This window comes from Atractosteus spatula, chromosome 15 (genome assembly GCF_055471065.1).
Source record: "Atractosteus spatula isolate fAtrSpa1 chromosome 15, fAtrSpa1.hap1, whole genome shotgun sequence".
Classification (NCBI taxonomy): Eukaryota; Metazoa; Chordata; class Actinopteri; order Semionotiformes; family Lepisosteidae; genus Atractosteus; species Atractosteus spatula.
In genome coordinates this window covers 21,057,882-21,080,391 of record NC_142720.1, presented here as the reverse complement: position 1 = coordinate 21,080,391, position 22,510 = coordinate 21,057,882, and the positions used below count along the sequence as shown (strand labels likewise).

At 44.2% G+C, this 22,510-nt stretch overlaps 1 protein-coding gene across 4 annotated transcripts in view; it reads left to right on the top strand.

Moving 5' to 3' along the window:
* cul9 (cullin 9) overlaps window positions 1-22,510 on the top strand; it is a 39,686-nt gene that overhangs the window by 8,181 nt on the left and 8,995 nt on the right. For 2 of the 4 annotated variants that reach the window (XM_088933805.1, XM_088933806.1), the window contains exons 3-31: window positions 782-936; window positions 1,237-1,767; window positions 3,564-3,705; window positions 4,744-4,934; window positions 5,157-5,544; window positions 6,582-6,774; window positions 8,341-8,542; window positions 8,899-9,089; window positions 9,314-9,525; window positions 10,778-11,015; window positions 12,618-12,723; window positions 13,458-13,685; window positions 13,969-14,059; window positions 14,376-14,547; window positions 15,365-15,470; window positions 15,568-15,663; window positions 15,852-16,027; window positions 16,155-16,288; window positions 16,459-16,644; window positions 16,931-16,960; window positions 17,217-17,335; window positions 17,879-18,061; window positions 18,609-18,766; window positions 18,976-19,177; window positions 19,362-19,533; window positions 19,896-20,041; window positions 20,203-20,329; window positions 20,677-20,879; window positions 21,927-22,189. In XM_088933805.1, the coding sequence (XP_088789931.1) occupies window positions 782-936; window positions 1,237-1,767; window positions 3,564-3,705; window positions 4,744-4,934; window positions 5,157-5,544; window positions 6,582-6,774; window positions 8,341-8,542; window positions 8,899-9,089; window positions 9,314-9,525; window positions 10,778-11,015; window positions 12,618-12,723; window positions 13,458-13,685; window positions 13,969-14,059; window positions 14,376-14,547; window positions 15,365-15,470; window positions 15,568-15,663; window positions 15,852-16,027; window positions 16,155-16,288; window positions 16,459-16,644; window positions 16,931-16,960; window positions 17,217-17,335; window positions 17,879-18,061; window positions 18,609-18,766; window positions 18,976-19,177; window positions 19,362-19,533; window positions 19,896-20,041; window positions 20,203-20,329; window positions 20,677-20,879; window positions 21,927-22,189 (5,341 nt within the window). The remainder of the gene's footprint in view (window positions 1-781; window positions 937-1,236; window positions 1,768-3,563; window positions 3,706-4,743; window positions 4,935-5,156; window positions 5,545-6,581; window positions 6,775-8,340; window positions 8,543-8,898; window positions 9,090-9,313; window positions 9,526-10,777; window positions 11,016-12,617; window positions 12,724-13,457; window positions 13,686-13,968; window positions 14,060-14,375; window positions 14,548-15,364; window positions 15,471-15,567; window positions 15,664-15,851; window positions 16,028-16,154; window positions 16,289-16,458; window positions 16,645-16,930; window positions 16,961-17,216; window positions 17,336-17,878; window positions 18,062-18,608; window positions 18,767-18,975; window positions 19,178-19,361; window positions 19,534-19,895; window positions 20,042-20,202; window positions 20,330-20,676; window positions 20,880-21,926; window positions 22,190-22,510) is intronic. The other 2 variants (XM_088933802.1, XM_088933804.1) reach the window with 2 other exon arrangements.

Genomic DNA, 22,510 nt, shown 5'->3' with positions numbered 1-22,510 from the left:
GAATATTCATGAAACATAAAACTATTTATCTTAAAAAGTGTCAGTATCATAATTTTACCAAAACCTTTTGCGTATGAAGGGATTAGAATTCATCTGAAGCTGGTTATTCATTTCAGTTGGCATTCTGATTTCCTTAACCTGTAAACGAAATTGTTGTTTTTTTTCACCATCTACACTAGATTGTTTCTCGGTTCACTCTGAAAATTCCGGTGTTGTGCTTTTCACTTAACATAACAGCCAATAAGCTCTTTGATCATGAAATCCAGATTTCATAGGTGATCCTGTTTCCTAATCCCTGAGTCCTTTTAACCCACATTTGCCTGCAGTTGCTAATTGATGTACGTGGCTGTGCAGTTGTCCCGTTCAACAATTGTCAAAAACAAGCAACAGTGTTCTTTTCAACAGAACAGAGATGTACGTAATGTACAATCACATTTATGATATGACTAATGGTTAATAATGATAAATCATGCTCCCTTGGCGACATATTCATTTTGTTACCTTGGGTCTGGCTAAATACACCGACCACTAATTGCCTTTTGGTGGGAATTATGTTGTGGAGAAACTGTACGTTGTTCTCCTGTATTAACTTGTGAAATTTAAAATAAGTCAGTGCAGTGCTTACGTATTATTGGCATTTTCTTCTGTTCACCAGGGTATCTGGACTTTGTTAGGATTATTTATTTTTTCCACTGTCTGGCTGCGCTCTTTTGCGCCTATGCAGTTAGTCTTGAGCAGTATGGGCAGTTGATCTCAAACAGGTTTGCCTTTCTTTCTTTAGGGAGTCGTGCTTATGTCCTCCTGTCCCTCAGTCAGCAAGATGGCATTGAGCAGCACATGGATTTTGACAATCGCTACACGCTCCTTGAGTTATTTGCTGAAACCACCTCTTCAGAGGAGCATGGCATCTCCTTTGAGGGCATTCACTTGCCACAGGTAACACAGCCTCATCACCGTGAAAACAGCAAGAAGACGTTGGCATATCGCTCTGTGTATATTAATGCGGACGTTTTAGTCTGAATATGTCAAGAAAATGATTTTTTTAAATTTAAATATCTGGGATTTTAAATTAAACTGGGTTTGCTAAACATCTTGGCACGCCAATCCAAAATATGCTCACTGCATTGTGTTAGTGTTACTTAATGCATGCAAGACTTCAGGGTTTATGTAACTCGTAAATCAGATGTGTTTGTGGGGTAGGAAGAGGCGTTGATGTTGCTCTGTCCGCGTCTGCAGATTCCAGGGAAGCTGCTGTTTTCGCTGGTGAAGCGCTACCTGTGCGTGACGTCGCTCATGGACAAGCTGAACAACAGCGGGGTGGAGCAGAGCTCGGAGCGGCAGGACTGCGCCTCCGCTCCGCACCTGACGGAGCAGTCCCGCGTGCAGCGGGAGTTCGAGTTCACCATGGCCATGGCCAACCTCATCTCCGAGCTGGTCCGCGTCATGGGCTGGGACCGCAACCGGCAGCCCATCCCCGCCGCCCTGCTGGCCTCAGCCGAGGAGGAGCAGCAGAAGGTCATCCGCTCCATCTTCCAGCCCCGCAGCACCCCGTCCCCCACCATCCTGGCCGCCTCGCCGCCCAAGAAGAAGGCGACCAACGGCTTCAAGACGCGCACGGACTTCGCCAGCCGCTCCGCCTACGTGGAGTACGTGCAGGACAACCTGAAGAGCGGCATGCTGGTCCGCATGCTGGAGGACTACGAGGAGGTCAGCGCTGGGGACGAGGGGGAGTTCAGATACAGCAACGACGGCTCGCCTCCGGTACAGGTGCGTGGTCTCTGCGCCTGCTCCCCCAAGATGGCTGCAACCAAGAAAGTCTTACTGTTTTCCAGGATTTGTAAGATGAGCATTTGGATATGTTTTTCTGCTTTTTTTCAGTTCTTTTCTACCCTAAGGATTTACATTTTCAGGTGTCTTGTCATCTCTGGTTGCCAGGACCTTCAGCAGTCCACTGGCCCATCTTGGGGTGTCACTGGCTAGTAGCTTAGTGAGCCGAGACTTGCATCGTGCAGTTTCTAAAGATTCCTACATTGTCAGCAGCTTCAACAGTGCAGTATGCTTCCAGGATTTCACGATGTAAAGACGTTTCTGCTGTTTTCTGTCCCGATTTTTATTAAACTATATTTTCGTTTTGTGCTGTGGGGCGCGCGTGTCTTTGGTCTTAATGAAGTCCCTTGGATTGGCATGGTCAAGACCTTTTGTGATTTTAAATACGTGAATTCAGTTGCTACGGAAATGCATTAAGCTGTCAAGCAGTATAGATACAGTGGATACATTCTTGGTACATGCATCTGAGGTTGTGCGTTTCACACCTTGAGTCAAATTCTTCGGGAGTCTGGGGCCAGCTACTCAAAGCTGGATGTGTTGATCGGCTCAGCTTGCCTCTAGTGAACAAACTGGCTTCTTGAAGCGAGTAGCCTTCTCTTATTTGTTCTCATTCTTGTTCTTATGCTTTCGAGTGGGATTAAAGTACTTTTCCACTTAAGGGACACTATTCCAAATAAAGCTTGAGTGAAAGAATGCATCTTTCATTATTACATTTTGTAAAAGTATATATTACAGAAAGTATTAAGAAGCCTGCTTTCATTGCAAGCTGATTTGAAATGGATGATTCTTCATTTTAGAAGGACTGTGGCTAGGTTCCTGATCCGATTACCTCTAGGCTATACCAGACCTCCGCAGCTCTCGTGTGTGAAGTTGATATACCTAGAAATGTGCTTTTCTGTGTAATAATGAAAAGGAATATTGGTCTCACTTGGTACCATACTAGAATTTCTCAAAAGGGTGCTGTCTACTCTTAAATCTTTCCCATTATGTGCCTGTTAGTCCAATATCAGTTTAATAATTAGCTCTTTATCAATATTAAGTGATTCTTTATTGAAAGATTTGGATTGAAGGTCCAAATGGCTCATGATTTTCTGCTACTATAATTTGCATAAAGAAAGCTAACAAGATTCCTAGAAAGCATCAGTATCATCTAAATGCTTGCTGAACAAACTATTAGAATAGCTTTTAGTAGGAATTTTAAGGTGCATTTGCACCTTAAAAATTCATCCACAACTTTTTCAGAAAGTTTAATAGTATACTTTTTTTAGTTCCATTTTGGAAAAAGACTTGTGAAGTCCCGTGTTTCATAGTAAGGCCAAGCAGTGCCATTCATGATTAGCTCAAGTCATTTAGTTCTCTCTGGCTTTCAGCCATTTCAGATTTATGATCTAACTGGGGCAAGTCCCTGGTAGGGACTCTCATTTAAACATTTTTATACATTAAGAAACCACTTGACCTTTCAGATGCACAGCAAAGGTTTTAATTAATCTCTCTTGATATTCAGCTGTGAGTGACCTCAGATTGGGATGTTTTCTTCAGGTTAATGAAATACACATTTAATTTTTATTCTATAACACTTATCACTTATAGAATCCTGTTAAGATATGGGCATTTCTAATGCCAGCCTGCTTGTCCAATTTCAGATTTTTCAATATTCCCAACTTTATAGAAAGTGGGGACCTACTTTAACTACCATCAGGTTTGATTCCTCCGTTTTCCCTCCTGTGTTGCCCCAGGTGTACTGGAATTCCCTGTCCAGGACGTACTGGGTGCACTGGCACATGATCGAGATTCTGGGCAGCGGCAGCAGTGGACAGGCGGAGAAGGAGGCTCAAGAGAAGGCCTCCTCCCTCACAGAAACCCTGAAGCTCACCACAGGTAAGAGCACCAGCGAGACAGCCTGCCCCATCTCGGCTTCACGCCACTGGAGTCCTGCAGGTCTGCGCAGGACAAGCAGGCTCCTTCAGGGGCGTAAAGCCTTTGAGACTTTTTACCGAGCAAGATGTGAATTTTAATGTTTTCTAATCGTGGACAAAGTTTCTGCGTACCTGTGTGGGGGAAAAAACAGGCACGTCTTTTCTGTGGTCCGTGATTGCAGTGATCTGTTGCTGGATTTATTATTTGGTATGGGAAGAATATTTGTGAAATGACAGAGTTGTCAAGGCCTAGGGGAAGTCGATGGGGTGAAAATGAGGGTGAGGGGTCACGTGGTTTGGTGGCCATGTTGTGTTTGCGCTCAAATTCTTCTCAGAAACAATTACCTCAAAATAAGCACACAGAGCCACAGCTAGGTGGTCTGTCAAGACTGTTCAAGGGAAGTAGCTACATAAAACATGATGACTGTGAGCTACACAAATGTCAGTGAAGCTCAGTTTATATATTTACATCTTCCAGTATTAATCCTTGCAATTCTTCCCAGAGCATGTGTTTTCTGTCTGATATAATGTCCGTATTCGTATTCAGTTGAGTGTTATATCTTTGATTGTGACCTTTGAATGAGAAATGCAAAACTTATAATTCCTTACAGTGCAGAGCCATGACCTTGGACATTTGACCTTGAAGTTTAACAGGGTCATGATTAGCCATAGCAAAGCCATGACCATAGTAAAACATTTCTTACACATTGTTCTTTTCATTCATTGTTCTGTCTGTTCTTTAGAAGCCTAACTGTGATATTGCTTTATTAGAGTATTTTATAACTGCATAATTTGTAGCTGCTTTTTAGCTTCTATATGTGTGAAAATCTAAATAATTAATATACATTCTTTGCTTTAAACCCTACACTACCTTCGCTGCAGCATTGCTTTGATATATTCTGAAGCATCAGAATTCTGCTTGCAGGTCTACTTAAGGTAATTAAGTTTTATTGAGGAAGTTCCTGAAGAGTGTTCCTTCTTTTCTGGCGGTGCTTGGCAGTGAGTCAGATGTTCTTCTACAAGCCCCCTGGCGGTCTGTATTCGTTGCCCTACCTGGCAGAAGGGACAGGGGAGCACAGCGGGGCTCTGAGCCGGGCAGAGTGGTGGGAAACGCTCTTCTTTATCAAGAAACTCGAACCAAAGCAGCAGCAGGAGGTCAACAACATCATCCAGCAGAGCCTGGACGACCAGGTGAGTGCAGTTTCCTCCTGGTGTCCTCTTGGGGGAAAAAAACAAAACCCAGCTATTTTGTTTATTTTAGTTTTCTTTGCCTTCTCTTCTGTGCATGTCCTGTTGACTAACATAAGCTATACGTGCAGTTCTTTTGAGTTAATCCCAGTGGTCATGTCTGTGCCCATGCGTCGAACCTGTGCTGTGATTGTAATGACTCGGTGTTGCCTGTGTGTGTTTTAGCTGGCGGAGATCGATGACGCGACTCTGATTCAGCTGTCCGTGCCGGTTGAGGTAGCTCAGAAGCTGTTGCAGTATCTGACTCAGAACTTGCAGGCCTCCTGCCTCAGTGACCTCCAGAGCTCGCACGTCTACATCAAGCACTACCTGCGCAAGGGTGGCCTGGAGCAGGACCGCCTCAACGGGCCCCTCAGCCCCATTGACCTGGGAGATGAGGGCACCTCCTCTTCGTCCCTGGGCAGCCTGGGCTCTGTCTCCAAGAAGCCCAAGAAGGAGATCATTCACGATGCCACCAGCTCGTCCAGCTCCTCCACCTCTTCCAAGCCCGAGAGCGAGCTGCCGAAGGACGACGAGCTAAAGTATCCTGAAGACATGGAGGAGAAAATGAAAGGTGTGCTGATGTTTTCTTATTTTTATGTGAAGGATTCGGCTAATATTTTTAAAGATTATATGCCAAGGAAAAAATGTCCTTTCTGCGATTAAACTGATTTTACTTGAGAGTTTATTTTTCAAAATCATTGCTCGGTTCAGTTTATCAAAAAAGCAGACTGCAATCCACGCTGATGAATTGGCTGCGAAATCAGTTTTAACTCAAGTGCACAGGCATCACAGATGGCCAAAAACTTGGTTGATATCCTTGGTCCGCGATACTGGTCTAAAGTCTGCCATTGGCAAAGCTTAGACTAAACTTGGTTCATGAATGACTTTCACATTTTGTCAACAAAATTCCCTTCCTTTGTCCAATGTTGCTGTGCAGCATTTTTATTAGTAAGGATTTCTCCATGATAAGGCCCACTGCAGGCACTGCAAACCTGCGAAACAGACTATTATCCTACTAATTGGCCCGTGTTGAGTCCCAGTTGTCAGCATTTGCTGAAGCTCTGGACAACTGAATCTGGTTGAGGAGGTGTTGAAGATGAGTGTTCTGCTCCTGTCTGCTATGTTGACACATGCCCACATGCTGGGCAGACATTTACAGGACCTGCAACCAAACTGCTTCATCATTCCAGGCACAGTATTTGGCATGTGAATTGCAGAACTACTGTGGTGTTTTAATAGGCTCAGGGCATATTCATGATGACATTCTCACACACAATGTGATAGCCCATGGATTTGGGCATTTTTCACAGTGGAAAAACTACACTAACAAAAACACTCACCAAAACACTCCCCAGTTGTTCATTTTTAATTGAAGTTTTTGACAAAAGTGACCTGATGATTTTTTTCATTGAATTTCAAGAGGCTTTCTTGGGTTTTTTTCTTGTATCTTCTTGTCATAGGTGATTATACAGTCTCTCATATTTGTAATTGTCAGAAGATTTGTATATGTAGAAATTGTCAGAGGTAGTGTTTTTAAAATCATAACAAAACAAAAAATCACTAGACGGACATCGTATCCTCTTTGTGTCACTCTGCCTTGGTGTGCAGTGTTCAGTAGTCCGAAGATCCAGGGTAAGAAGAACTGTCTGGAGAAGTTGGGTGAGGTGGCGGACATCATGAAGAAGAACAGCTCAGACATGGCTCAGCAGCTCGCTGGCCTGAGGTTCCTCACCAAGATGCTAGAGGAGGACAGCAGCCAGGAGAGAAGCACTCTGAGAACAGACTCTGCCCAGACCATCCGGTAAGGCCCTGGAGTGATCACGGTTGTCCAGTCCATCCTGGAGCATTTGCAAGGAAGGCAAATTGCAATCTTCTCCTCAAACAAGGCTGTTTACTTCTTTCTGACAGCTTTCTGAAGAGGAGCTATAAGTGAGGCTTGGCCATCTTTTTACCACTGGCAGTTAATGGGCTTATCACGCTAGGGTATTCATGTGTGCAGGTTTCGCAAGATCAGGTTCAGAAACCTTGGTTTAAAAGAAGCAAGTCACATTTGGAGGTCTACATGGTCGGCATACTTCACATTACTAACTAGGTTTTCAGATCATTTATTATAAAGGTGTCCCGTTCCGCTCCTGGAGGGCAAATGTTTCTGCCGGTTTTCCAGGTCTCTTTAGAGCAGCAGCACTAGAAGAGCTGGGAGAAGCTGTTACATTTGTCCAGTTAAGCCAGTAACCAGTTGATATAGGTTAAGATCTGCGCTGGGATAAAAATCCACAGAAACACTGGTCCTGTTGCACCACAGTTAAACACCCTTGAAGTAGTAGAATCTGAAGTTGTACATGATCTCCTTTCTTCACTGACAGGGTGTGCCATGCAGGCTGTATTGACAGGGGCCCTCAGACCATCAACCCAATGAGGAATTTGCAGACCCAGAACCGTATTTGTCTGGTGCATCCTTTCCAAGTCGACTCCTTTTCTGTTCCCAGGATCACGGATTGTCAAAGATGACCTCTCTGTTTTACAGGATGACCCCTCAACTGGAACCTTTTTTCCCGACCCTACAGTCATCTGACCTCCTAATCTGTGCACCCTTCTTGTCCACAGGTCCATTAGCCACCCACAGCTACTTTTCACACCAGACATCTTTTCCTGTAACAGAAGCCGCTGCATCGCCTGCAAATAGGCATCTAGTATCACCCAGAGAGCTTCATATGTGTCACTTTATCTCATTTACTGCATCCCTTGTAGAAAATGCTCTGCCATTTCCATCGGCAAGACGGGAGGAAAACTGGCTGACCGTGTCAAAGCTGTGAGGGTCCATGACCTCTCTAAGCTGATAGCTCCCCATTTCAGCTCGCTTGGACATTATTTCCGGAACCTTTCTTTCTGCATCTTTTTACAGGGACTCTTTTAGGATTCCTTCTCCAGAAAAACATCAGAAGCCAAGATGATCCTTAAACTTGGATCGCACTTTCCAAGTTCTCCCAATTGCAGACCATTTTTTTCAACCCTCTCGATCCATTTACAGATTTCAGTTTTTCGCACCTCTTCTCCAGACCTCCTTTGTGTGCACACACTCATCTGTGTGAGCATTCTCACCTACTCTGTCCTTTGCTCTCCTGTAACTTATATTCCCATCACCTTTCTTACACCTGAAGAAGGTTCAACAGCGAAAATGTTTCTTATGCTTTTCAGAATGCCTTTAAAATTTTACTTGTTCCGTTATCTTTTCTATGTTTTACAGCAGCTTCACATTAAAAGGGAAATGCTAACTAATGTGTGTCTAGGGAACTGTGATGTACGAGTTTTGCATTGAAGGAGCAGGATAGTGTAGCTCAACTCTGATCGCGCTCTGTCGTGTGTCCAGGGACAAGGTGCTGAAGATGCTGGTGGACATGCTGACCAACCAGCCGAAGGAGAAGGTGGTGAGTGCTCTGCGGCTGATCCACGCCCTCATGCTGAAGTACGAATGGAGGGTCACCTTTGCCACCGAGGGAGGTGTGAAGGCCATCCTGTCCTGCATGCAGGAGCACTCCAGCTGTCCTCCAGTGCAGCAGGCAGCCCTAGCGGTAGGTCACCCAAGTGCTTTTCTGTATTCCCTTTGTTCTTGTGTCCTGTTTTTCATTTTGTCATTGAGCAAAACTGGCTTGTTTTCTTCTACCACTAACGATTTTTTTCGGTAGCACAAATTAGCGCTTCTGGTGTTATTTTTAATCACTCTTTCTGTTACCTCTACAAAGCTGATTGCCACTGCTGCAGTGTTTTAAAAATATTAACCTGAAGTATTAAAAATGCATTGCATTAAGAATGGAATATGTAGGGGGGAAAAAGTGACTTTTTCCCCAGTCTGATTTTAGGAAGGTATGTTCCTACAACTGAAAAGCCATGTGTTGTATTAATTTACCGGTTTTCCCTTTGCCTGCAGGCTTTGAAAGTCATTACTGGTGCCAGCAAGCATGACATTCGCAGCATAAGCAGTTGCCCTCCCCTCTCCGAATCAGGGGCTCAGATGATGCTTGAGATCTTTGCCAGTATTGGCTCAGCAACCCCTGAGGGCTCTAAGGGTCTCCTTGGTGTCATTCCAGCTGCCGTTGAGCTCATGTTGAACACATCTGGGTACGTAAAAAAACTGGAAGTCAGTTCCTGCTTTTTTGTCTTGTTAGGATCAGTTTTTTTTAAATACAGGGAGATAGTCTGTATGTATTGTTAGATGTAGCTGTTTGCCTGTGTTTCTGGTCCCACCCAATTCATATCCATTCTTCAAATCGATCTTGTGTTCACGCTTTAAAACAACACTGTTTCAACAGGAATGTTGACTCTTCATCTTTCTTTTCCCCCAGGTGTACTTATGCAGTGCGCAATGGCCTTCTTGTCATCATTGCCCTGATTACAAACCACAAAAGCCTGGCTGAGCAGCTGGTGGCCTCTGATGTCTTCACAGTCCTCAACCACTGTGTTGGGAAGAAATGCATCTCAGCCTCCAGCCACGAGAGGATGCTGGCTATCATAGCCCTCAACCACATCTCCATGGTCCACAAGATTGAGAAGAAAGGTACCAATCCTCATCCTCAACCTGGCTTAGTCTGTGGATTCATGAAGCCTGCCTCCAAACCATTAGCATATTTCTCCTATATATTAAATGTAAAAAACTAGGGTGGCCTTGATTTTTAGACTTGCTATGATCTTTTATTTAACTCGCAAGGATTATTTTTCACGACTCAGTCTTACTGATGCATGTGAGCTAAAGGCCCTGTAATCCTGTTTGCATTTGACTTGGAGAATTCAGAACAACTGGTGGGGTAAAGTAAAAATGGCCAGACTCTGATGATGGGGCTTGCCTGATTTGTTTATTTGATTTATTTCCAAATGTGAAAGATCCTCTTGGGCGTCCTGGGTTATTAGAATCCACTGTCGCACGTTTTGACAACAAGGTGAGCACGAACTGTAAGCAGTTTTACTGTAGTGATGGAAGTTTCGCTCACCAGATCCACTATGATCTTGCTGTGCTTATTCCAAAGCCCAACAACCTGCGGGCTTGTAGATGGTTCAATGACCTGTGCACGGTGTCTAAGTTCCAGCTTGGAACATGAAAAATTTCTCTCACAGGTGTTTTCAAGTTGAGTATAACATCCAAATGAACGAGAGATGTGTGACCTGGAGTGTTGTAAAGAAATCCTTAAATATTTGCTCTATATAGTGTGCTTGACCCCAGTTAAAAACACAACCATTATTCTCCTTATCTTTTGTTTGCCTTACTACTATGATAGGATGCACTAGAACACGTTATGTGGTTCTTTCCACTCTTTAAGATGATTTAGTGTGGAAGATTATTTTTCTGTCAACTGTTGCTAACTAGACCAGTTCTGCTGAGCACAGTATATGAAACCTGCCATTTCACTAGGAATATAACTGCTGTTAAGTACAATAAAATTACCTAAAATAACTAGTGCAAAAATGATCAAAAGAATTTAATCGCTTCCGATATGGAAATTATATTTTTTTAAACCGGTCACATAGGAATGATCCTTATACTTATAGAAAGTAAGGACACTTCTCTAAAAGCACTTGACCGGTAATGGGAACTTCCCCCCAGCAGCACCAGTGTGTAGCCCCCACCTCGGTGATGTGGCACACTGGCTGCTGTCGCTATGTTCACCACTCATCAGCTATCGGTGGGGAAGAGAGCAGAGAAATGAAGTAAGTTTATAGATGGGGATTCCTAGGAGGCAAGATCAAATTTCTGCTGGAGAAGGCCTTTCATTTTTTTTACTACCCTTATTTTTCTATGCTCTCCTGCACACCAGAATCGAAGGAAGAGTTGGATTTTAAGGACATGGAGCTGAAGATGCTGCTGGTGAGCCTGAAGGAGATGACGGCCACCAAGGAGATCATCCTGGCCTTGGAGCGGCTGATCTGCGATGACGTGTCCCAGCTGGAGCAGGAGCTGAACGACATCATGAAAGACAGGGACACCTACCAGGCGCTGGTGAGGGCGCTGGACCACCACCGCTCTGACAAGGCTGTGCAGCTGGCCATCCTGAGGTAGGAAGAGCGAGCCTGGGTGCCTGGAGGGGAACACTCTTCTTCAGGGCATTGATCAAGACCATGGTGGCATAGAGCTCCTTATTGAGGGCCTCGGGTTTTTCAGGTTTTCAATTCACCTGAGCTCCTTGCAACTGGGGCTAAACCTGGTAGCTTAATATTCAATTCAAGCTTAATTGTCCCCTAGAGGAAATTTGTTTTACAGCACAGTCAAACACAACACAATGACAATACACATTATCAAAAGGGAAGAGAATACAGCAGTGTTACAGGAGAAGGAAACAAGAGATGAGGTAGTGACTTTGCATTGTTTAAGAGTGTGATTGCATTGGGGATGAAAGATTTCCTGAGTCTGTTGGTTTTACACCGGGGGACACAGAGGCGTCTCCCAGATGGGAGAAATGTGAATTCCCAATGGAGGGGGTGAGACACGCACTCCCTGATGCTTTTGGCTTTCTTAGTCACCCTCTGTTTGTAAAGGATGCTTAAGTTGATTTGATTATTCCCGATTATTTTGCCACTTATTCACTAATTTATCCAGCCTGTTACAGTTGCCGGTACTCATGTTGCCAAACCAACAAGTGAAGCAGTATGTTAATAGGACCAGTTTTAACTAGAATGATGTCATGTGACAGAACAAGCCACATTTCACTGCCATAAATATGAAGACCAAGGGACCTTGGTTTCAATAATGATTGCCTCAAGTATGGGATCACATTTCATGTAGTGAAAAAATAATCACGTTGGCTGTTTAATAGTGAACTGAATGTGCTCAGTAACTGCGGTGCATTTCACCATCTGTGCCATAGGCTTAGACACAGGTCTGTTTGTTAGGACAGTAGAAAGTAATTCCTTTCGTTTGTAGTTTTATCTGATTGGTGCTTTTGTTTTTCAATTTTTAGAAGAGTGATCACCATGAAATTTGTAAACGGCTTTTTAAAAGAACATAACCGCCTTCTGTCACATAATCAAGTAATGTTACCCGTGTTGATAGCAGAGGTTTCAGTCTTCACTGGATGTTGTGATTAGAGCTTTTTTCATGCTTTGTGGGGAAAATGTCTTAAGCAATAAAAAATCAGATTGCTTAAGCACCAGAATTGTAGCCTGTAGCTACTTTAAAGAGTGCGTCTTTATCAGTAATCTTTCAGAAGAAAACATGTATCACATATGTTCTGGCTACTTTTTTTCTGTTCCTTTTAACTAAAAAGTCACACTGTGCATGTGATCATGCTCAACCATGGCAGAAGACCATAAATGGATGAGACTCCAACATCTTTTGTTTTTGTAATAGTAGTGTCATTAATTTTTATGTTGATGAAGTGATGACGGGTGTTATTGAGAGTAAGCCAAATTGAAATAGTTCATATAAAAAGTAACTGAGTTAAAACGCTTCTCTTGGGACTAAAAACTGAATTTGTCGTGTGTGTTTCTGATCATTTGGATGTTTGTCCTCCAGCCCTTTCTTGGGCTTGTTCTGAGGCACTACAAATCTTCAGCGTTTCAATGCAGTTTCACATGTTGCCTCTGTGAAAGCAGAATGCAGACTGCAGATGTTGTATACAATCAGGTGATGTGCGATTTGTTTTCACTGCTTTTTAACAGGATTTTGAATAAGTTTTTAGATAACTACCAAGAAGATGAGCTGCCATGGCATGAAAGCATTGAGCCTTGCTTGTCATCTATGACAGCCTACATCAGCGACAGAGAGGTAGGAAAAATCACTGGCACAGTATCACTATTCATGTGAGAGCCTGAGAGAATTCATTTACCGAAACTAGGAATGACCTGGCACATTACCCTTGACTTGGAAAGTTTCATTTCGCGTTTCAATTTAAACACAAAACATTGTCATTTCAATAAAACACTTTGCCCGAACTCTTTGAGAATACATCCTTACCATGTCTGTGGTGAAGTTATTTCATTAAATGAATGAATGTTTGTTGTGATTTTATGTTAGACAAAGAGGTCTCAATTTTGAATGGTCTTTAATTAATTTGTAGAAGCTGTGTAGGCGATTTTGTTAAAACTGTATTGCTTAAGAAATTGTTTTCATTCCAGTTCACTATTGCTGCTATGGTTTTGTAACCATCTAAATTGCAAGAGCAGTTTCTGCAGCAGTAGGTTAACCATGTTTTGTCACAATGTTAACCTTGCTTAAGCACAGCGTATCTGTATCGTCTACATGATACTGAGCAGTAAACTGTTTGCTACAGATCTGAGGTTTCTATTTGTCGTAATTTAAAAGGTTTATCTTTTAAATAACATCTGTTCTGCAGTTTATCAGTTTTAGCAGCGATTTTTTTTTTTACAGGGGAAAGCTAATATTGCCTTTCTTGCTCTCCTGTTTTAGGCTAGCTGTACTGTTTTGTGCTTTTACTGTGCAATCTACATCTCTATACCCCAGAAACCTGCGAATTGAAACAGATTGTCTTCCCCATTAAGGTTGTCCAGCAGTTCATCAGATTCCTGTACCGCCTGGCCACAACAAACAAAGATTACGCAGTGGTGATGTGCCGCCTGGGCACTAAGGAGGCGTTGATCAAAGCTCTGGACAAACACAGCACCAACTTACTGATGGTGACAGAACTCCGGGACCTGGTCAGTGACTGTGAGAAGTATGCCAGCCTCTACAAGAAGATGACCACAAGTATATTGGCAGGATGCATACAGGTTTGGGATTATTCTTTGGATGAAGAAGCTCTTTTTAAAATTCTTCTGCTATTTTGTAGCAATGTGTTTTTGTCACACCTGTTTGTGCCATAAAGAGAATATCGAGGAATGAACTAGCTCAAGTCAACCATGTATGAATAGCTAGATATAAATGCAAAGTTACCAACGGACTGCTGATCACAGATAGACAAAAGTACTATTGTTTGCAAGTGTGAGCGTCTCCTTGTGGCATCCAGAAGTGTCACAAACCTTTTATTGTTTTGGGTTTGTACACGTTTTGCAGATGGTATTGGGACAGATCGAGGAGCACCGTCGTAGCCATCAGCCCATCAACATCCCTTTCTTTGATGTCTTTTTGCGAAACCTCTGTCAAGGTTTGTGTGGTCAGACTTCAGAGAGCTTTCTGACTTGTTAAAATGTCAAAAAAGTAAACGAACGAAGCGCAGTAATAAAAATGTATTATTATTTTTGAACCGTAAGAGAGGTCACAGTCAAAAGGACTCATTTTGGTCAAGAAACATGTTAAAGACCAAAATAAATTTTCCATATTGGTAAATGTGTTTTTTTTTCTTATGGTATCTAATTTAGTGCTATCTGATGGCATATTGAAGAATTATTTTTTAACTTGTCATATGTCCACATATCCTTTGCATTCCAAGTCTCCTGCTGACTAAGTCCTGTGCTCCTCAGGGTCCAGCGTGGAGCTAAAGGAAGACAGGTGCTGGGAGAAGGTTGAGGTTTCCTCCAATCACCATCGGGCCAACAAGCTTACAGACAAGAACCCCAAAACGTATTGGGAGTCCAACGGCTGCACAGGTTCCCATTTTATCAACATCCACATGAACAAAGGGGTGGTGATTAGGTATGTGTCTTTACCTTTAGATCTTTAGATATTTACACCTTCTGTCTACAAGAGAATTTATCCAAAAGCTTTATTGATCAGCAGATTAATTATTAACATTTTCTGTCACAAGTATGTATAAAAACATCATTTATGCCAGTGATAGCTGCAAGCAATTACAGTGTTACTTTTTTTTAGTACCCCCATGTTTCATATTTTTTTTATTTCAAATAGGGCTTTTTTGCAATTGGACATCTCTGAAAGACAAAAGATCTTTTTGCTGAGTATTCTTTCCAGTGGAGAACGAAAAAACTTTTTTCGGCTTAAATTGAGAAGTCATTTTTTTTTTGTTATTCCGCTTGCCCAGTTTGCAATGACCAATTATACGTTTTTCATATCTCTACTCACGGCCACAAGCCTGGCAAGCTGAGCCAGAGGAAGCGTGAGCAGACTCCTCCCACCTGCCCAGCCGAGAGCCACTCCTCACTGGTTCAGCGCTGATTGGAGGAGAAGCATGTTCCCCGCCCACAGCACCGCGAGCCAGCCAAGCGCTCACAGCGAGCGCCGGCCAGCTCATCTGCCCTGCTCTCGGGGGAGCTCAGCCAGCTGTGTGCTGCCGGTTGGAGAATCTCAGGCACAGTCAGCTAGTGGCGGCACCCAGTTAGAGACGTGTGCCGCCTGGATCATTGAACTCCACAATTACTGGGCAAGCCTCTTGGAAGCATATACAGACCCATTTCTTGCCACTTTATTTGCATGGTTTTTTTTGTGGCGTTTGTTTTTGTCCCACTTATTCTCAAATGGGAAAAAAAATAAATTTGTATTTGTGGAACCCCAGGCAGCTAGCAGTCTTAGTGGCCAGTGAAGACTCGAGCTACATGCCGGCTCGGATTGTAATCCTGGGAGGGGATGATGCTTCGAACATCAACACGGAGCTCAACACGGTATGTGGGGTTCGTGCTGCGTTTCCTGTGCTCATTAATGTGGATTACTTATTGCAGCCAGGAAAGGTTTTCACACCATGTGTCTCTGCCCTTACAGGTGAATGTGCCTCCCTCAGCCAGCAGGGTTGTCCTCCTGGAGAACATGACCCGCTTCTGGTCAATAATTCAGATCAGAATCAAAAGATGCCAGCAGGTAGGTTAAAGCAAGGTTGCATTTTAACACAGATGAGTAAAGACGCTTGAATTTCAAGTGTTTTGGGAAGGCTTCTTTTTCTTTGAATATCTTTCTCTTTTGGAGAAAGGTAATGACTTTACTCGCGCCGAGACTGTGCTTAAATGCATTTTTAGGGGTTGTTGGTAATTGCCCTCTTTTTGACACAGGGTGGCATTGACACGCGTGTTCATGGGTTTGAGGTGTTGGGACCCAAGCCCACCTTCTGGCCAGTGTTCAAGGAGCAGCTATGCTGTCGGACGTACCTCTTCTACACCACGAAGGCTCACACCTGGTGCCAGGAGATCCTGGAGGACAAAATGCAGCTCCTGCAGCTCTTCAACAAGTAAGCACTGTTTTTAAACCCAGATTTGCTAAGGTTTGGCTTGAACGGTCCTGCTGATAGTGTGCACGTTTAGGAACACATGGTTGGCAGTGGCAGCCTCTGGGCTAAGTTTCCTCTTCTCCTCCAGGTTGAACAGCGCACTGAGACACGAGCAGATGTTTGCAGATCGTTTCCTGCCAGACGCGGAGGCAGCAGAGGCCCTGGGCAGGACATGCTGGGAAGCTCTGATCACTCCCATAGTCCAGAGTGTCACCATCTCAGGTACCCTTGGCAGGGAGAAGGCCCTGCAATTTCAGTCTCTGAGAACAAACATCTTAATTACACCACCTGTGAACTTTACTCACATTACTTATACTTTCTTCAGTTCCCAAATATTGGTGTGGAGCTCTTGTGGTTGCTTGAGCTCCTGTTCCTTTGCCTTGCGTTGCCAGATCACCAGACGGTGAGCCCCCTGTCCTGGCTGCTGAACGAGTACCTGGAGAACTCGGAGGGTGCCAAGAGGTGCAAGAGCCGGGCCGCGGTTTTCAATTCCCGTGTGCGCCGGCTCACTCACCTGCTGGTGCACGTCGACACCAGCTGCGTCGACACGGAAGAACTGAAGCCGCCGGTCAAATCCAGTGAGTCTTTCATCAGTCCCTGTTACCTGCAGCGCCTCATTAGTGTCGCTGCAGAGCGGGTCACAGTTTTATGAAGTCTCCCTAAAATGCTGAAACGACAATGTGAAAAAAACTTAACTGAATTTTAAATAGTTGCATAAGTTCGACTTCCCTTTTACAATTGCTTTGTTATCACTTTAAGAAGTTTTGTTTTTGTTTTGTTGACCTGCTACAGACAAAAACACTCTTGAAAGTCAGTTAGCGATGTTTACACCTTCTGTATTGAAGATATCTTTCTTGTTTTCAGAAGGTATCAACCGAAGCAAAGATTTAAAGAGTAAGTACATTGCAAGTTACAGCTTAGAAGCCCACTTACTTTATTTTGTTAGTTGACCTCATTATTCCAACACTAACCATTGTGAAAACCCAGCATATTCTTTTGACGCACTCCCAGAGATGTTGCATTTTATTTGGAGTTTTCAGGATGCACGTTATTTATTTTTTTTCTTTAAAAACAACTTGGCAGCTAATCACATGAGCTGGAACGCTTGCGGGATGCATCCGTGGTCTTAGCAAACATGCGTATTTTTCAGATGGAAAAGATGGAAAGAATAAGGAGGTCACTTCCTCGTCGGCTGTGAGGCCCAAGGTCAAGAATGCCAGCAGCATTGCGGGTATAGCGCAGTGCTGGCAGGGTGTTGTGCAGCGCCAGGTAAGTCGGAGCAGGCGAGACGGCTAGCTCTTCATGACAGTGTACCAGCCTGCATGGCCCATACAGATCCCCCGTTTGGCCACCGATTCATTTCTCATTTGTCTGCTTTGTGTATTTGCGTTCTTCAGGACGAGAGTTGGTTGCATGTTAACCTTTTGGAACTAATGTGTTTAACAGCTGCAACAAACGTGATACTTGTTTTAAAATTCTAGTACATCATTGATCTTTAATTTCATTTCAAGATTAGTGTTTTAAATACTTTCTAGTGTTCTGTTGACTTTTGTTCTGTAGTTAATTTTACGGTGGTCCAAGTCAAGCTGGATGTGAAGAGACTACAGTTTGTGTTTTGTTGTGTGAAGTGATGGATTATGGATGATTTTTTTAGGCACAGAATCTGCTCCTTTAACACAGTGGTTTACAGTATATTCTGCTGACAAGCATGATTTATGGGTGTTATAGTAGAATAACCGTGTCCTTTCAACCACCTTTGTTTTTAGAAAAGGTGTTGCTCCTTGTCTGAGTTAATGTGACCCTTGTGTACAGGTGAAGAAGTTCCTGGACACTGCATGCAGTTTACCAGACTTTGTGGAGCGGTACAGAAACATGTACCTGCGCCTGAAGAATGCCATGGAGGAGCTGTTTGGACAGCAGACGGCGTTCGTCCTGGCCCTGCGGCAGGGCTTCTCTGCGGCACTGCTGCAGCTTTCCATCCTCACCGCCATGCATGTGAGTTTTACCCACTGTGCACCCCCATTCCGATCCTCTGCGTGACCCCAGGGTTGGGGGGGCTCACCAAGAGCTGTTACAATACCAAGTTTCCGAAACCCAGCATGTTTGCGTCTGCTCAGGAACAAAGACAGTTTATTTTGTATACATTTGTGAGCCAGTTTTTTTGCTGTAATTTTTTTTTTCTAGAAACAAAGCAAAACGGCACATTTACCCACTGCCTCCACGATTGGGCGTACCAAAAAGACTCTGACTATATTTGCACCCCGTGAACCTCTAGCAGTACAGGACGCCATATGAATATCCAGATAGGATTTGTTTTGAAATTTTAAAAACCTTTTGTCTTCCACTGTTGACTGAATATGATCTGCAGACTTGTCTGTTCCCCTTTTACTTCAAAAGAAGCAACCTGGAACAAGGGTAAAGGGTACTAAGATACAGAGTTTTAACAGGTAACTCAATCTGGGCAATAGTGAAACCCTTTCTTTAATGTTTCTTATACTGTGCTGTAGCATACCTGTCCCACCATGTACTTCTCCTCATGCAGGTGAGCGAGAGGTTTGCTCAGTACATCGATCTGCTGATCCAGGAAAGTGGCGTGGACTCGGGAAACGTTGAAACGCTAAACCAGCTGCAGCAGTTCCTGGAGCCCATGCTGTTCCTCTCAGGTCTTGAACTGGCCAACACCTTTGAGCACTTTTACAGGTAACTCCCATGGCCATTGATTCCTGTACCTCTGAAATGCCTGCTCTGGCATTTTAATCAGGTGGCAGATTTTACAGAGGTGCTCCAAGAAATTTAGAGACTAGACATACTGTGGTAACTAATTTTGCAGAGCTGGAAGGTGTCCCTGTGTTTTCACCTTTACTCAGAACTGATTCAGATACAGCTGTCTTGTTCAACCTGTACTGCAGGTACTACCTGGGCGATCGCCTCTTGGGCCAGGGCAAAGTGTGGCTGGAGAGTGCCGTGATCGATCAGATCGGCACATGTTTCCCCAACCGCTTCCCGCAGCAGATGCTGAAGAACCTGAGCGAGTCGGAGGACCTGCAGCAGGAGTTCCACCTGTACAGACTGCAGCAGCTAGACAAGACCCTGCAAGACCTGGACGAGGAGGTGAGCAGTCCAGAAGCCGCACGGGACGCAGGGCTGAGTGCCATTTGGAGATCGATGCCTTCCAGGCGGTGCTAGTCCTGCATTGGCGCGGACTTGGTCCCGCGAGGACAGGAGTGCCGCGGAGGGGGTGTTGTGGTTTTTCGGCTGATAACGCAGGCGGTGTTCCTCCTCTTGTCTCCCGCAGATGATGGAGGACCAGCCATCCTGCCCTGAAGAGGAGAGCGAGGTGAAGGTGCTGGTTATTTCCCCACGCTGCTGGGCTGTCTCCTCTCTGTGCTACCTGGACACCCCCGCCAGATACTTCCCTTCCCAGCTGTGCAGCTACCTGGGAGAGTTCACAGAGTTCTACTCCAACAGTAGGTGGTCTTTTTATTACTTGCTTATTTGCTTTTCCCCCATAAATATTTGTGGAATACTTTGAAAAGGCTTTAAAGAGGAAAATCTGCTACCCATTATTTGAAAGGGATTAAAAAAATGTCAGGTATGTAACAAAAAAACTAAATAAAGTATATTCACCGCTTACGTAGCTTTGGAGGTTCAGCAGGTGTTTATTCAGCATGAGAAAAATACAAGGAAATTCGTATATTAGTACAAAATCGGTTTTGGCTTTTTGTCCTCTCAAACAGTGCCTGTGCTTCGCTTACTGCCTTCACTGGTCTTTCACTGCTTGCTCAGTACCTGCGTGGACCCTGAGTAAAGCACCTTCTCTTCCTGCCAGGTCAGAGCATATACTGTCTGACTCACACCAAACCCCGGCGACTGCAGTGGACCTGGCTGGGACATGCGGAGCTCAGCTTCGGTGCCTTCACTCTCTATGTGTCTACGCTACAGATGTACATCCTGCTGCAGTTCAACCAGCAAGAGGTACGTCTGAGCTGGTTCTTCTGGTGATTGAGACTTGTGTTCTAACAAAATGCTTCTTGGACAAATGAGACCCGTGACGTAGCAGAGACTGGATTAGCCTGGTGTGCTGAGCTGTGGTGGTGTGCAGGTCGCCTGAGGGCTGTCTCGTGTTCCCTCCTCAGGAGGTGACCGTGGAGTCTCTGATGCAGTCCACGGGGCTGTCTCTGGTGGTGCTGGGTCACGCACTGAAACCGCTGACGGACAAAAGCATTCTGATCCAGACCAGCCCCACACAGGACCCAGTGAGAGGTAACATCTCACACGGGCCATCTGGTCTTCCTCTTCTGCACAACCTTTCAGAACAAATAGAAAACTGGGTTAGCCACAGCTGGGTCATTAATATCCATTTTTTTAAAATTGAACTTAATGCATTCATAACCATCTTAAAAATCACAAACCCCTCACTGGCACAAGTCCCGCAATGATGTGAAAGCATGTGGTCAGCTTTCTTTTAGTGAAGTTCAAAATAATCCAAACAGGGCATAGGAGGTCATTTTACAATCTTGATTTATTACAGACAGATGGCATTTCATACTGCTGCATTGTAGCATACGTCCTAAAGTCTTAAACCAGTTGCTTTCCATTTCTGAATGCAGGCACTCTGAGGCTGAACAAACAGGCTCTTTCTCAAGGTTCTGATGCGCAGAGTTACTGCTATCTTCTGCCGAAGCAGACCTACCTGAATGTTGATGAAGATGCTGCCAGTACACTGGAGAGGAAAAGAAATTTCATCTACTGCTTGATTATTCAGATAATGAAGGCTGAGAAGGAGCTGCATATTGACAACCTTGTTTTTAGGGTAAGATAATAGGTGGTATGTAATTACCCCATGACCTTAACATGACATAACATAGGCCTCTAAAACTTATTTTACTGTGTCATGGCAACACAGTGGGCTTAGTGTTGCAGGTTCTGTGACTTTTGTAGGAGAAACATTGAGATCTTACAATTGTACCACGTGTGTGAAATAATGCAAGCAGAGAGGAAGAAGCACCATCTAGGAGGAAAAGAGGGAGCAAGAGCAGAGTAAGAACTTTTGCAGATTACCTGCTCAGGCTGGTGGCACAGGAGTTAGCTGTCCTGCACAAAGCTAATGAAGCTCTGCATGAAGCTAACAGGCAGCTGTGGACAAACGGGCCTGCTTGTTTCTCACGGGTATATGAGAATCCCATACATGTGGTTTTGTACTGGAAGAAACTGCTGTCCAGAGCATAGAGCAGACTGTCCGGAGTAAGCTACTTGGTCATTTCTCTTTTAAGTCAGGTTTTGTTTTCTGTTCCGCTAAAACTGGAAAACAAAGCCAGAGCTCCTAGACCTTTGGGCTGCATCGCTATGATGTGTGGTGTGTGCAGTGGTCACCAAGACGCACTGCCCATACAGTGGATCTTCCACTTCGACAGCCCAGTAAACAAATCTGAAATATTATATACACTGGAACACGTCTGTACCACACACACATGGTATTTGAATTGCAAGCTAAACTATAAGCCTGTACCACAACAGAAGATACTGTTCCCATCTGTAACATTGCTTATCTTGAAAAAGTTATGGTCGCATATTCAACAGAACATGCACACCTATATAGACAAAAATGTCTCTATGTGCATGGTTACAGGACTATGTAATTACACAGAGTGCTCATAACTCTGGGATGCCAGATTGTATTGTAGAGTGCCTCTCATCTACTTGTAGGTTATTTTTCCCAGAGCTGTATTGAAAGCCTGTTTTACACTTGTTTTTCCACAGTTGTGTGAAGACAGCAGTGCTGTTTAGATGCTTTTCTGCTTCTCAGTGTCTCTAGAAAGTCCTGAAGGCTGTATTGTAACCCTGGCTCTTGTCTTCCCAGGTCATTGACTCTTGCCAGCAGCAGGAGTCCTCCAGTTCCCCGCGGTTGGTCCGTTTCAGCTGCAGCAACACGGATGTGCTGTCCTGTGTGATGCACCTCATTAACAAGGGCTACATCCAGCGCAATGAGGACAGCCCCCATATTCTGGAGTTTGTGCCCGAGGACCCCACCACTCCCCAGAAGGGTCAGGCTCACATCTCCTTCAGCAAGCAGGACCTGAAGAAAGCGAGCTCCAGCAACAAGGAGAGCCTGTCTGCCTTCAGGTGTGAGGAGAGCCTTTGACATTGTGGGAGTGGGGTCTGTGGATGGTCTCTTTCAGCTGCAAGGTGTAGCAGCAGCCAGAACGGTTGATGTAATTGAATTCCTCAAGACTTCATGGGTTTGGAGAGGGGGAATCCAGAATTGTTTGCTTGCTTTAATGAATTATCCTCTAGCTTTGAAGAATGGTGCCTAAAGATGTGGATATGCTTTCTCAAAGATCTTTGCATTCCAGCTAAAAGCACTTCTTTTGCAGCAACGAATTAGTGCCTTTGTCAGATACATGTAGATCAATCTTGAATTGGATTTTCCTTACCGTATCCTAA